This window comes from Carassius gibelio, chromosome B16 (assembly GCF_023724105.1).
Source record: "Carassius gibelio isolate Cgi1373 ecotype wild population from Czech Republic chromosome B16, carGib1.2-hapl.c, whole genome shotgun sequence".
In the NCBI taxonomy this organism is placed as follows: Eukaryota; Metazoa; Chordata; class Actinopteri; order Cypriniformes; family Cyprinidae; genus Carassius; species Carassius gibelio.
In genome coordinates this window covers 27,839,736-27,856,126 of record NC_068411.1, presented here as the reverse complement: position 1 = coordinate 27,856,126, position 16,391 = coordinate 27,839,736, and the positions used below count along the sequence as shown (strand labels likewise).

At 37.2% G+C, this 16,391-nt stretch overlaps 1 protein-coding gene across 2 annotated transcripts; it reads right to left on the bottom strand.

The window, feature by feature from the left end:
- Positions 1-2,028: 2,028 nt before the first annotated feature.
- Positions 2,029-15,780, bottom strand: nr2f5 (nuclear receptor subfamily 2, group F, member 5). 2 transcript variants are annotated; one of them, XM_052578855.1, is made up of 5 exons: positions 15,489-15,779; positions 12,444-12,938; positions 5,793-6,073; positions 4,911-5,157; positions 2,029-3,550 (listed from the first exon to the last, which is right to left on the bottom strand). In XM_052578855.1, exons 2-5 carry the CDS (start codon positions 12,808-12,810, stop codon positions 3,234-3,236), a joined length of 1,212 nt encoding a protein of 403 aa, XP_052434815.1. In that variant the 5' UTR covers positions 12,811-12,938; positions 15,489-15,779; the 3' UTR covers positions 2,029-3,233. The 2 variants fall into 2 exon arrangements, with proteins under 2 accessions (XP_052434815.1, XP_052434816.1); XM_052578856.1 differs by lacking the exon at positions 12,444-12,938 and having other exon boundaries at positions 15,489-15,780.
- Positions 15,781-16,391: the final 611 nt, after the last annotated feature.

Genomic DNA, 16,391 nt, shown 5'->3' with positions numbered 1-16,391 from the left:
AAATGAAGGTACAAGTAATCGTCGTACTAGCCGCTGTATTGCTGGTAGGGGTCTGGAGACCACAAGACCACCAGCATGACTTATAATCCTGCCAACAGAGGTCTGAGCATTAGGCATTGAAAAAAATGTTAAATGAAAAAAGGTTAAATGAATTTTCCATCATCTTACAATTAAGTATTTAGATGTCTTGTGTACTGTACTCCACTGTATATTCTTAAAACCATATAGGTTAATGTATTCAGTGATCTTTAAAGATCATAATGGCTATGTCACGATCACTCCCTAGAATATCCCCTGATGCGACAGAAAAAAAAAAGCACAGCTGTTTAGTGTCCCAGTATGTAGTGGATTAAGGCTCTTTATAGTGCCTGTATTCATTGTATTGATACACTGATTTCATATCATTGGGTCATTGGCGTCATTACGTCACATCTGTAAATGTAAAGAAGGCATCCCGGCTAATAGGCTATGGCATGCGAGGATGCTGCAGGTGGTGGATCATTTATAGCCTTTCTCACAGCAGCTGGAATAATTACACTTATCATTTTGATGGTGGATTGTAATCCAGAAAGGATTATGTGTTTATTAAATACATGTGACTTAAACTATATACCATTTTTAAATGTGCATCTGATTACTTGATAACCTACATGGGATTACATACATTTTTGTATTTTAAAAGAAACCGTTCGAAGGAAGATTAATTCTCTTTTTGGATCAAAATAATTTCTGAATGGTATGACAATTAGAGATTAGACCATACATAAATATTCATGTAATGCTAATATACACAAAATACACACAATGCTCATGTTGTTAACATTAACAATTTGAGAAGGTATACCAATAATAATAATTTGCACGGTTAGATGGTATGTGCACTAAGTGATCATTAGATTTAATCACCATTGGTAGTGTGATTTATTGTAATGTTTTTTCTTCAGTTGGTCAGAACAAAAGTGGCAGACTTGTTACTTATTCAGATGACAATATCCGGTGAAAATTCTAATTTGAGTCATATATTCCAAGATTTATGCTAGAATCTGTGATTCCATACAGTACAGTATTAACACCAGTGCAGTGACTGACAGCCACATATACTTATCAAAACCCTAGATTCATCCACGCTGGAGCCATGCCTATTTATGGCCCACGCAAAATAGCTGCCACTGCAGGTTTTCAAACAGATATGGAGACAAAGAGGCAAAACTTACAGCTTTAAAATATTTCTGACCATGCATAGACAAAGCAACCACCATGTTCAACTGCGCCCAGAGTTAGATGCATTATGGTAGTTGTGAACTCACGTCGAAGATATGAAGACTTCATAAAATTACAGGTGTACCACTGATGTCACATGGACTATTTGAACTATTTTACTATCTTTCTGGACCTTGAACGTGGTAGTTGCGTTGCTGTCTATGCAGGGTCAGAAAGCTCTCAGATTTCATCAAAAATATCTTAATTGGTGTTCTGAAGATGAACAAAGGTCTTAGAGGTTTGGTAAGACATGAGGGTAATTAATGACAGAATTGTAATTTTTGGGTGAGCAATACCTTTGAAGCCCTAATGTCTAAAATGGAAGAAACTGCCATTAAGTAACAAACTAAATTAAGTTAAAGAAATAATTTAGCATTTTGAAAAAATCCACTCATAAGAACGACAAACATGAAGTTATGTTTCAAGGTGACTAGAAGTCATGTGATAAAGTCGATTTATTTAAATTGACCTGTTTAGTGCAAATCCAATCCAAATATAACCAAATATCCTTTTACAATGGTCCTTAACCATTAATCATGGTATTGGGAACACTGACCTGGAACGCCTTTTGCCATGGAGATAAATACCTTAGGAAAACCTGTTTTGGGCAGTCAGACACATCAGCATTTGGGTTCAGATCCATTTTTTATGCTCAACAGGCTTAAAAACTATTAAGGATTAGCCCAAACCAGAATAATATGAGAATGAAATGAGAAACAGGAACAAAATGCCACAAAAACAACAACAACAACAAAACAACAGCAGCAATTCATTGAATGTGAGACTTTTATTTCATTAATTAATTTCTCCAAAACTAAAATACAGAAAAACATATTTTGATAGAAATATTCTGTGAACTAATACAACAGGTCCTGCTTTCAAAGGTCCAATGGCTTTTATATCCAAATGCTGCTTTAAAAGCCGTAGTGCCATGTTTAAAATTGTGACAATGGGGTTTAAACATATTCAAATGAGCAAGAAAATAACTAAAATACTTGATGAAACCTACAGTATGCTACACAATATACTTGGTCATCAAAGGCAGACTATTGGCATAATTGAGGTCTTGAGTTTGTCAGGTGAATTAGGGTAATCTGGGTCATTTTTGCATGCTTGACTGCCACCTCAACACTTTACACAATCAAGCAAGACTTCATCCTATGACAAGCCAGTTAGAATATGGTACAATTAGCATAGACTTTGTTGGCTTGGACAATGTCCAATGTACCCGACATTCCCAAATGTCCCAGAATACCCTATTTTACCCTAGTGTTTTTCTTGAAGCTACAGGAGATAAACACCTGTATTTAACAAGACGCATGTTGTGCTTGACACGGCACCATTCTGTCTAGGTGTGCTGATTATTTGGATGCAGCTGAAAAAAGCAAGAAAAGTGACGGTTATCTGGCTGGTTTCAAGTGCCTCTTTCAAGTCTTCCCACTTCATCAGAGACCAAAATGCAAAAATTAACTAGACAAACAAACTTCACCTTAGTCATCAATTCCACAAAATGCTCCAGAGAGTTCAGTTGCCTGTCCTATTTTGGCAATGGCTTTCTCTCCAATGAGTCCTGCAAGAGTCTTGCCTTTCTCTCAGTTGTATTTGGGGTGAAGTACAATCCCCCAAACAAACAGATCGAATCTTGACTCTCCCATTAATACGAGTGGTTTTCGAGGTCCATCTAATAGCTGTTCTAGTAAAGTTTTGGCATCAGCTTTAATGGCTTCTGGTTGAGTCAAAATCAGGAATGGATGTTCTCGTTCAGTCCTCATTCATAGTAAACCTCTGTAGGAAACAGTTCGGTGTCTATATGAGCGCTGTAGTCCATTCCCCTTAATAGATCAAACGGCTGGTGCTTCAGGTAAGTGAGCAGGTGAGGATGTGGCAGAAAGGGGCATGGCTTGCTGACAGATTCTTTGTATCGGCCATGACCCCATGGCAGTGCGGGTGTGATATGGACTATGGGGGCAGGATCAGGGCCCATTCTCATTGTAATGGAGTGAGATGGGCCGGTCTCTCTGGACGGGCATGTAAGGCCAGTTGTAGCTGGAGCCGGAAAGCAGCATGTCCCGCAGTAGGGTCTCAATGGGTGTTTTGCCTACCAGTCGCACAAAGAACAGCTGTTCAATAACAGGAGAAGACACGATGCGCAGGGAGGGCAATCGTAACAAAAGGCGGCCAAATCGGTTGGGTTGATTGGGGTATTGGTTCCGCACATACTCCTCAAGAGCGCACTGGGACTTTTCCTGGATACTCTCCACATGGGCCACATCAGACAGACCCATAGCATCTGAAGAAGAAAGTAAAAACAGATAGGAAAATTAGAAATACTGTAGTACAGTACATATCAACCCATCTATCCATCTTTCTACAAATCAATCTATCTGTCTGTCTGTTTATCTATCATATCAGTATTTTGACTTAAACTGAAATGTGGGTTCTTACTGAAAAGACTGAAATAATCAAGTGTGTAAAATTGCTCGTTTTTAAAGCAAGATGCCCTTTGTCATTCTCTCGATCACGCTTCTTATCAATGGTGTACGTGTACACTTAATCATGCTGAGCTTCAGTTCTGATAACAAAAGATTAATTGCTTCATGTTTCTATGAGGGCGAGAATCCCCGCTGAGTGGGACACAACCGCCACTTCTGTCCCATGAGTCCAGATAAAGACATGTACAGTTACGGTAGGCAGCGTTTTGTAAGGGGGGCACTGATGCATCAGTCCCTGGCGTAATGTCAGCGGTGACAAGCCTTGCGTGCTTCTGCATCAGTCCCCCTCATGCTGGCGTTGCACAGCAAATGCATCCCCCTCTCTCTTTGTGTTTCACAGTGTGAACACGCGCTTGGAGCTGCCACCGCACCGCGTCAGGCAATCGGGGCGACTGGCTGACATCAGAGGCCTGTCGGGTGATGTGAGGTGATAGGAGGTTTGGGCTAAGGTTACGGGCCACAAGAGTTTGTCTGTCCCTGTTAGCTCATGCCGGCAGATCCCGGCAGGGGGTGGAGTGGGGCTTTGGCTGGAATTGCAGGATGGATCACAGTGATGCCCAAGGCTACAGAGGTTATGTAGGTCACGGCCAGACTGAAGCGAATCCCTCTTGCTGCAACTCAGCATGCATAATTCAGTCATGTTGGTGGAAGTTGAGGTGGGGCGGGGGCTGCTTGGCTGGTTTCAATAATAGATGGAAGTGTGAAGGATTGAGTGATAAAAAAAGTGAATCGAGAGCGGTAGGTTCAGTCATCCATTTGGAAAAGTGTAGATCTGGGCTGGAAAAGGGTTTCTGACAGGTAGAGGAGGGAATCAGAAATAATCTAAACCAGTGGGCAAGACATCTCTCAGTCTGAAGCTCTGTACCAAAGCGTTTGGCAATGGCACAGGAAATCCTGCCCATCATGAATGTTTTGCGTGTAACATGTTGTTTATACTGTAACATACATTATGTAATCTGGTACCCTTTCTATGTAATTCGCTTAGTAACAAACACTATTGGAAACCTCACAAAATAGTCAGGACTAGTGACAACTATATCTAAACGAATCAGCAAAACAGGTCCAGGAGTTTTCTAAATGGTATTACTGAGGTGTAATTGAGGTGTATTGAGGTAAATACTAATCAAACCAAGTAGCCTTAAAGCTAGTTGTTCTTACCAGAGGTGAAGAGTACGATGGACTTCAGACAGGAGTATTCAGCCGTGTCTACCTGAAGGGCTTTCAGTTTCTCCACCTGCTCTTGGAAGACACGTATGTGGTCCATGAAGGCCACCACTCTTTCGGCTGACATGGGGGAGGCATGTAGACCGGCAGCGGCCAGCAGGGGCGCTACATGCAGTGGCATAGAGCACTGAGCAGCATTTAGAACGAATAGCTCACTCCACGACATACGCAAGAGCGCCACCTACACAAAAAGGGTCCACACGTGTGAGACATTGCAACAGATGGTTAAAAAAAATAAACCTTAAATAAACCTCAAGATATAAAATACATGAATATAAATGTGTGTTTCTTGTGCAAAGTCATGAGGAGGTAAATATATATATATATATATATATATATATATATATATATATATATATATATATATATATATATATATATATATTACTTAGCATAAAAAATCCATAAATTTACTATTAGCAATATACCACTCAAGGCTGTGCATTACAGTCATTTCATCTAGGTCAAGTGGGTTTCAGGAAAATTATCACAATAATGATTTATTGCTTTAATTTAGTTTCTTACAGATGTTCCAATAGACAGTGCATGTTACTCCCTACAAAAATGTTAATAACTTTTCTTTCGACTGATGTAACCAGGCCGGCCTACCACTTTTTGTTATTGATTCAATAAATAAAATAAAATATAATTTTTTTTAAAACATTATATAAAAGGAAAAAAATATATAGAAAGTTAAAAAAGTATCAAATAAAATATATTTATTAGTTTATAATTTTATAAAAATTATAATTAAGAATACACAAATAAACATTTAAAAATTAAAAAAATGTTTTAAGTAAAATTATCTTGATTTACCTGGTCCATTAGCTGTAGGTCAGGAAAGAATGGGATGTTCTTTGCCCACTCCACGGCGCTGAACAGCAAACGGGCGGCCAATTCACAGATATTCTCGATGCCCATAAGATTGTTGGACTGCATGCACTGGGCTCCATAGCGGGACGTGGGGTACGGCTCGGCCCGTAGGAGCAGAGAGATGAAGCCTGAGAGATACGGCTGCCCATTGTATGGGTCACTCCCGTTGCTCAGGTACTGTCCTGGACTGGTCTGTGAGTTGGACATACGACCCCTTTGCACAGCTGAGGAGGAGAAAATAAAAAGCAAAAAAGCATTAGAAGAGGATATTGATGTGTTTACTTGCAGAAACAACCAAATCCATCCACCACAACAGATCAAGTACCCTTCTGCTTTCTAATGTCCAAGCAACTGCAGTCATAGCATCTGTGAACCCCATCAGAGAGATGCTGACCCCTTTGCTATCCATAAGTGAATAATGAGTGAGTGAACACTATGGGTGAAATGGTGTTTTTCACACTTCTTCAAACAAATGGTTCAGCCCGAGGCGAAGGGCAAAACAGAGGCCATTCCTGTAACGATGCAGCTCAGTGCCCATTTGGGAAACACCTGTTTAACTATCCTGCTGTCTGGCCAATAACTCCATTTACTATAAACCAGAGGGAGCATGAAATGAGCACAGAATGAAAAAGAGACTGTGTGTGTGTGTGAGAGGGGGTGACAAAAACGCAGAGGAAAATGTTATTGCTAAGAGGTTTCACAGACATACAGTAATAGAGTTTCTTCGAAGTGTCAGCTTTATCTCAGTTGTTCCTCATAAATGCCAGACCAAGACCTGAAAGTATCATTACTGTTTAATTTTAATAATTTAAATGTAAAAAAAGATTAGCCAACAGCACATGCAAACCCTGAATCAGATGAATGGTAAGGGTGAATTAAGGTTGAAAGAATGACTAAATGAGGAACAAGGTGTTTAGAAACTACAGATGTAGGTTGATTGATTGACCGATATTTGAGATCGTCAGCTTCAGCCCGACAATCAGATTAGGGCATACAGGGGTAGAAACGGCCTCAATGACCAACAATACAGTCACTCTGTAACCTCTAGCTAGGAAATCAGACATGATCAGGACTCACAATGAAGATGAAAAGGAAGGAACAAGTCCACAAGCCTCTCATTATGATATGAAATACAAGCATAGTTTCCTTTAGGAAGGGAGAAACAGAAAGGTGAGGATGCAGAAACTTTTGTTTTGGAAACTGCAGCTACATAATGAATTCTTCAGCAATGTGTGTACTTTTCAACTGAAGCTTTTCCCTTTTCCTTGTGTTATACAGTTACCTTTTTTTATATATAAATGTCATTTGTGAATAAATACACTGCCAGCCAAAAGTTTGGAGTCAGTAACATTTTTTGAAAGGAGTCTCTTTTGCTCACCAAGGCTGCATTTGTTTGATAAAAAAGGAATATTGTGAAATATTATGATTTAAAATAAGTTTTTTTATATTAATATATTTTAAGATGTTTTTTTTTCTTCAGTGTCACATGATACTTCAGAAATCAGTCTAATATACTGATTAGCTGCTCAAGAAACATTACTTGTTACATTAACATTTAGTCATTTAGCAGACACTTGTCTCCAAAGCGACTTACAAATGAAGGGCAATAGAAGCAATCAAAAGAACAACATTTAAGTGGAAATGAGAAGTCTCAGTCTAAAACAGTCTCATAAGCAAGGTGTGTGTGTGTGTGTGTGTGTGTGTATGCACATGCATACATAGACACACACACACACAAAAATAGAAAGCTACAGTTTTTTATTTTTTTTTATTTATTTTAATAAGAAGATAAATAGATAAAGTATTATCAATGCTGAAAATAGTAGTGCTGCTTATTTTTTTGTGGCAAAGGTGAACATTTCAGAAGAACAGCATTTATTTGAACCTGATATCTTTTTTTTCTTTTTTTTATAATGTAATGTAAAGTCTTTGCTGTTTTTTTCTGGACCTTTTTTTCTCACATTATTTCTCTCTCTGCATAAAGCAGAAAAGAAAATCAAGATGGAAAACTGAGCACACTCAAAGCTCTGATAAATCAAAAAGTGAATGTGCTTCATGTGTGTCAGAGGATTAACACTTGACTCACACTCAGAGGTCAAAAGTTAGGGTAACTGGACTTTCCTGTTCCTCGTGTGTTTTCACTGTTTGTCGTTCTCTCCTGAAACTGGTTGTGATGGAGCTCTGGCATACCATGAGACAGAAAGGGTGGGGATAGGTGCACAATATTTGCTGAGCAAAAATGTTTTTATTTTTTTACATTTTTTTAATCTAATATTTATTTTAATTTTATTTCAGGATTTATTTAAATTAATGAAATGTATATATTTTTTAAGTTTCAGTTAATATAATAACAACGTGATTATCAGCATAACAATAAAGTAAAAGCAATGTTTGTTATGCCTCAGTTTTTTTTTATTAGATATAGTGAAAAATGCTTTACCCCACAACTTCTTCTATATATATATATATATATATATATATATATATATATAGTTTTCCATATTTCTAAAACTTTAAAATCCACTCATAGCATATAATATCTAGGGGTCTCAGACTTTTGAACCCAACTGTGTTTGAAGAATCATAAGGCTTTACGTTACACAGCAAATCAGAAGGAAGAGTCACCTCTGCCGGAGGTCACCTGTTTAAACGGGTTGAACAGCAGGATTAGTCAATCGACCAGGTGGCAGAGTGATATTTACCCAAACCCCACAGAGAGCTGTCACATTTGGACTTTGCTATGATCCTGTCTATTATTAATGTTTACTTTCCATTGACCTATATTTCACCCTGCACATGAGAAGAGACTGACTTATAGGTCATGAGATGAAGTCACAGTTTCAGAGACGCTCGGCAGAAGCAGCCCGTGGTGGACATGTCCAGTTTACTGCATCTGCACGCAAAATCAGTTTTTAATTTATTTTTATTTAATACTGCAATTTATTTGTTAAAATGTATTTTATTTCAAGTAATTTATTAACTGTGGCATACTGGCCCAAGACAAAGGTTTCCACCCGAAGTCTCTCTATTTATGTCTCTATATGTGGCACAAGTACCTCTTTCTATGAGATTTTGTATGCCAGCACTTCTGCATGTGAGTGTCAGACTTCATTCAGTCCACATTGGTCGTTTTCTAGTTCTGACAAAGGTCACAACCTTGCGCATTGGAACATTCCAGCAGATGCACGTACTTGCAGAAGCCTGTGGAACTGACAAGGCAATCGCACTGCTTTCTTTCAATCAGAGGCGCCCTTTGTCAGGCTGGAATGCCAGTCATGTCAAGAGCAGCCGTAAGGTGTAAAAACAGGTAGAGCAATCGAAGAAGAGGGGCGCTAGGAGGAAAATCATCTCTGTGAGTCTAAGACATGCACTAGCTGAATCCTTCAGATCATTCTGTTATTACTTACATTTACACTCTTAAAAAGGTCCTTTATTGGCATTGACGGTTCCATGAAGAATCTTTAACATCCATAGAAGCTTTAATAGGAAACTTTATCGTGGCAAAATACTCTTTAGTTTAGATTATTAAAATGATCTTCACAACAAAATGAAATGTTCACTGAAAGGTTCTTTGGAGATTTTAAGTATGAGTCATATGAATTAACCACATGTACTAAACTATATGGTAAGGGTTAGGATTTGGGTTTGACTTGCATGTAATTATGCATAATTAATTGTTATTATAATAGTAAGTACATGTGTGTTACCTGGTTTTAATAGGGCATTGCTGCGAAAACACTCTTTTAAAACCTTTATGTGTAGATTCCAAACATATAGAAATCCTTCAGAAAATAAATGACATCATATGGGTTTGGAAAAAAGGTAAAGAAATAATTAAATTAATATTTTCACTTTGTGTCGAGTTACATCAAAATTGACACACCTCTGGCTTCCACAGAACATCCACAGGTTCTCATGTGGAATCGGGCTGTAAAACCATCTATTTTTAATCAAGAAGGTCATTGAAAAGTATATGCGTATACATGTATGTGTGTAACCGGCGGCATGATTCTGCCCAATTCATTACCAAACACACGTGATTAAATCGTAGGAGAGAGTGGGATTTCTGAGCACTGCAGAAAACAAAGAGCCTTAGAGAGAAACGCGTTTGACCTCATCTGTAACAATCAAGCCATGCAAGAGTTTCTAGTTTACCAATGATCTATAAAAGGCATTATCTGTCTGATATCTGATTCTGAACAAAGTCAGCTTGTTCTTTTAATCATGTCAATCAAAGGATATAGAAGACTCACTTCTGTTGAAATTCTTTCTTCATCCTTGCATCTCTCCAAACCCAACTTTATTCTTAATACATAATATCTGTTAACTACCAATTCTCTATACATTAATATTTCCATCTTCCTTTAATAAGGTAGTGCAGGAAGATTTCTTAAAGTATCTTAAAGCATGCCAAATCCATTTATCTGTATCACACTCAAGGACTACATGAACTAGAGGACTTGACAATCAAGCTGTAATAACCAGGTGCACAGAATCTGATTTATTTTGCACTCGTACTGCACTCATGTGAATCCATGCATGCACTGCCAGAAGAAGACCTTCTGGATATTTTATGTAAAATACTATGAAGTGCTGAGGAGCTTAGACACGACACTCAAGCAGAAACTGTATCACATAGTATGAATATATCATCATATTTATGTAGTTTATTAATTTATCTACGTACTTATCGAAGACTGTGCCCGCCTCAATTAGAGCCTTGGAAGGAATCTTTATAAGTGCTACAAAATACTGTTCACTATCATTCATATGAATATGTGAATACTAAACATAAACCTCATAAACCCACAAGGTCCACAGTATAAGAGCCAAGTGTTTTGTTTGTTTGGTTCAAACTGTGTTATGACTGCAGATTATATGTAATAGCTCAGTACAAGGTGCTTCTCTTTGCAATTGACTGAATTGCATAATTCAGAGAAGGCATCATTTATGAATGAAAAGGAGAAGCAAGGGTTCATGTGTTCTTGTCTACATCTATTTTTTCTAAACAAATGCAAGGAGGGAAGGAAAAAAAACATATTATTGCTTTAAATGACTGCATTCAGACAGGTAAAGCAAACCAATGTCTTGTCTTATCTAAAGGAGTCTGTTGAGGAGTCTGATGTTTTCACATATTCAAATAAAAGTGCAAAACATTAAGACTGACATTTAACATGATTTCAAAGCTTTTACATTTTAGTGTTAAATAAATTCATCACACTATATTGGGTAAGTCACAATGTAAACACTAAATCAATTATGAGAGAAAAAAACCAATATAACTAATAAATTCGATTTAAAAAATGTCATGAATATATGGACTTTTAATTCTCAGGACTTTCATTCTGTTTTGACAACTAGCCCCGCTCTCTACCATGCATCGGAAAACTATATGTTGATATTTTCTAATTCAACAGGCCACTAAGGAATGTTAAAGTATAAAAGTGGCTACAGAATATTACGGACCCATATTTTTCATTGACTCTATCTTCTAACATGAAGCTCATCAAAGGTCAACAGACTAGAGAATGAAGAGGTTTTCTCGGTTCTCTTTCTGTTTGAAAACATCACTAAATGAATTTTCCCTGCAGTGATTTTCATAATCCAAATGAATGAGGAACTTGGCAGAGTTTTCACTATTAACTGCAGAGGACAACAACTTATCCACCACCGCAGAATTAAAAAAATAAAATAAAAATAAAAACCCTAGTAATTTAAACTTCTTTTGAAATTGACCATTTTTGAGGACGACTTTTTTAAAAATACTTATGCCACAAATTAGTATTTAAACTCCAGAAGCAAATGAGATCAGTGCGTTTTTTTATTTTAAACAAAATAATTATTACATTTCCGTCATTACTCTCATAAAACAAACAATTATTGATGGTTATGTTTATCACTCTAATTAAGAACTTTTAGTTTTTGTTGTTGGCATTTGGTTCTTTAGAGATAAAGAGTTCTTTGAGCAAAGGTTTTTGGTGTTACATTGTAGGTTCTTCACATTAGCACATGGTTCTGGGTTTCTCAAACACATAGAACAATAGAATAAACAGTTCTTTGAGGAACATTGCACTCAAACCCCTTAACTTTAGATCGATCACCAAAATATGTTTGAGAAAAATTACACAAGTATTCTGTTTGCAAGAGATCCCTTATTGATTTGTAATCTAGATCATTTTACACTTGTAACAATAATTGTAGCTCTATACTTTTTGTGGAAAACATGCTTACAATAAAAGTTCCATTTAGAACCAAACTCCCATAGTGATGGTTCTTTTTTTTTTTTTTTTAGGTTTTTGGAATCTCTGGTACTTGTGGTTCTGAGAACAAACTCCAAATGTCACAAGATTTTTTATTATTATTATTTTCAAAATCCATGTAGTCTAGCAACTCAAGAACCTTATGAAATCAAAATTAACTTTATTAGAAGAAACTTAAGAGCCACTAATGAACCATTATTAAGTATGGTTTTGATTTCTGGTCATTTTTAAGTGATTGCTAGCTTCAGCTGTATTATTTGAATCATTTCTGTTCAGGTTTTTCAGAAATGTATATTTCAATTTCATGCAGCAGTTGAACGCTGTAAGGTCTTACCCTCTCTCCTCATCCCGACCTTCAAGCACTTCTTCAGCCGGCAGTACTGGCACTGGTTCCGATGGTGCTGGTCGATGGGACAGTCTCGGTTCCCCCGGCAGGTGTAACTCAGGTTCCGTCTGACCGAGCGCTTGAAGAAGCTCTTGCAGCCCTCGCAGGTAAACTGGCCGTAGTGTTTGCCGCTGGACTTGTCCCCGCACACCATGCAGTCCACGTTGGGAATTTTGTCCCCGGAGAGCGCGTCGTTGCCCGGGGTTGAACCTGAGGGAGTTCCCGGTGTCCCGCCGGGCTCCTGACTGCACATTTGCAGCTGGGAGCCGGGATCAGCCGAAATGTTCTCTTGCCACTGATTTACTACCATTGCCATGCTATCCCGCAACACTTTCTATGGCAACGACCGATACAATGCACTCGTTTCCAGCGGGGAGGAGAGTTCAAGCGATCCTGAACGACGCTTGAAGAGATCTGAAGATCACCTCCGAGATCTTCCTTCGACTAGAAAACGTGATAAAGCGAAACTTTACTTCTCTACTCAGAGGAGGTCTCGGAATATTTGCAAAGTAAACAAGAAGGTGGCATAATTATTGAGAGGGAAATCCCAAATGCATGTTCATCTTGGAGTTTCGGAAAGCTCCGAATACTGTCAATATTGCGCGATAATGTCCGAGCGAACACGAGAAGATATCCGTTTGAAGCTTCACGATCTTCTCGAAATTCCACTTGTGAAGTTTTGCTTTCTTTGTAAGACAGCTCGCGATCGTATGTATTATTAGGTATTTAAATGAAAAGACTGAATAAAGAGCACTTTCCAATCATTATTCTGATATGATACCAAATCGTAATCTTCTTTCAAACAAGGGCGTACGCGAAAAAAAACAAACATGTAAATATAATAAAAATGAATAAACGCTAATAGCCTAATTCTTTCCGTATGACAGTTCTTTGTACCAGGAATGTTGCTCAGTAATCCGTCAAAACTTGTAGGTTCTGTTTAGTAGAGGAGATTCAGCGTGTTTCACTCGCCAGCTGTCTGTTTCATCTCTGAGAACCGTAGTTAAGAATTCGGTGAAAGTGACACTAAACAGACGTGCTTACCATAGCTCCACCCACCTCATTGCATATAAGGATAAAGTGACCATATTAGTATATGACGTCCTCACAAGGGGCGGAGCTTGGATACCCTGAGCTTCTCAACTGGTCAATGGAGGTGCTAGATAAAAAGTCTTTGTCCAATTGTAAAAGTGCTGCTCTGGCACAATTAATGTGAATTGTTTAACAGTCTTGAGAAGAGACATTATCACTGATTATTTTTTATTATTATGACCAGACTAAACTAATATAAGTGGCAAATGTGAATTATTCTGTTGTCTAACAATTTATTTAATAAGGTTCCGTTCTAGAATAAATGATTCAATGCTAGACAAAAAAAAAAAAAAAAAAAAAAAAAAACACTGCGCATTAAAACTTCTTATTTTTTTTACATTTAATCTCATCAGGTTTATTCTAAAAAGATATAATTTATGTTACATTTCAGTAATATTCATTTCAAAATGTTTGCATTCAAGTCATGAAATCACATACTTAAAATTTTTATTTTGCACTCTTAATTATTTCATAATAAAATAAATAAAACTATGTGTTGACGTCTACTTAAATATAATGAGAGAAAAAGCAAATGAAGGGATCTAGATTCTTGTTTTTATTAGTGCGTTGTGGAGGTGTTAAGTTTACACCATTTGACAAAGGCTCCTCGCAGGAGTCTTCACTTTTGTTAGTTTAGTCTGTAATGAGCATATTGGGAAGCTGTTAATGCACAAAAGGTCACAGTGTAAATTACAGTGACAAGCACTGGGTTTACCATTACACCTAAAAGCTGCGAAGAAGCGTAGATGTTAAAGGCATTGAACTAACTATCTTATGTCAACTATTTAAAGTCTTGTTTGTATGCAAATTAAACGCATTGGCATCTGTTTTAAATGATTCAGTTACTTTAATAAGAATTTATTGGGGACTGTGTTAAAAGTATTTGACTGTGTATATTCATGTAGTAAATGTGGACTCAATTTCAGAAATAATTTGTTTCCCTAATTGTTGACAGCTTAATTAAAACTCTACATTTGCCAAAATACAACCTTTTAAAGCTTTGCTGTAGTTTTTTGTAATGTCTCCAACTGATTTCAGAGAAGGTAAAAAAAAGAAACCTTTTGCAAACACTTCCCTTCCTATATCATGGAGATTTTATGAAACTACATTCGTTACATAAAAAAAAAAACATAATAATAATGCAATAAACACTAATTCCTAATACTGTGAAAATAGAAAACAAATTAGGATAAGGAAATTAACTGGTAACTTAATTTTTAAAATTAATCATTGTGCAACAAGCTCTAAATGTGATGGCTTTGTTAAAGAGAATTATTTTAAAACGTTAAAGAGCATGTCCATAGCGTTCCATATAGATGCATTAATATTTTCCCATCTGTGAGTAAGTGCAGTATTCCATTAAACCAGTTTAAACTGTTATGCCTCGCTCTCTGTCCAGCGTTACATGCTAAGTAAACACTCATCTTTGTGTTGATGCCTTAGCAAAACATTAGCAATAAAAACAATCATAACACTGCCAGCATTATTTACAATTAGTTAAAACATGTTTAAATATGAAGCATATAGTAAATAAATGGAAATGAAAGAAAATAAATTATTTACATACTCACAAAACATATGGTCCCCAATTAGGCAGCATGCAAAGAAAAGAACTTGATGTTATTGTTGTTCCTGTTTAGCACGGCACTTCTAGCGCTAGAGGCCATAAATTTGGCCTTTAGCTTAGCTTAATTGTTGTCACATGTAACCCTACCTGTCCTCCAATTAGCCTTTTGACTATCTATTAGATCATTCTGTGGCATAGTGACAAAGGGCGTTATTTGGTGATTATGTGTAATTCTATACAGTGATGGCATTTAAAATGTCCAAATGAAATGAATTGAGCTTTTCAGTATCATTAAATCAGAGGTTCATGTGAAAAATGTCTCATTATTTACTTACCCTTGTGTTGTTCCAAACCCGTATTCCGTGAAATACAAAAAGCGGGATTTTTGAAGGATCATCATGCAGCTCTTTTCCATATAAGGACCGTTTATAGCCTGTCCAGGTTAAAAAGACAAAAAACAACAACATAAATGTAGTCCATACAACTTGTGCGCTGGTCAACTTGTGTCTTCTGTGGTCATAAAATAAGAAAGACCAAGAGTTACAAACAATGTGGTCCGTCATCAGAACTTTAATCTAAATGTGAATAAAAAACAGCATACAGGCTTGGAACAACATATGGGCAAGTAAATAATGAAAACATCCATTTAAGCATTGCTGAACCTGCAAAGGTGGAGCTATATCAAATTGTATGATCATCACCAGTCCAATACAAACATCCATATATCAGATGCATCTCTGGCATGATTGATTGTCATGATAAATGCACAGGGAGCTCATGTCTAGAATGAGGTGACTGATGATTGCAGCAACTGGCACAGTGACTCCCAGATTGAGGTCAAGGAGTAAACATGACCACATAGCATGGCCTAGGAAATGCAAAGGCCACAGGTTTGCAGGTTAATTTATGGAAGCTTTGACAGTTTGTGACCCATGATTCAGTGCCCCGTTTCTGACGTGAAAGACAAGCCAGTCCAAAAATGTACCCATAAACAATCACTTAGGTAACCTGAGTGTGAAGCAAAATATGGCCTAGAAGGTCCGCTTTCTGAATGACCAGGGTCTGTTTGAAAGGACAGAGATAAAGTTAGAGTAACGAATGATCAGTTTACATTTATTCACCATTTGACAGATCAATTTAAAGCTCAGAGTGAAGAAAAACATTGTTTTTTTTTATTCTCAAACTAATATGATGGTTTCACACACACACAGACACACAGACACACACACAGACACACA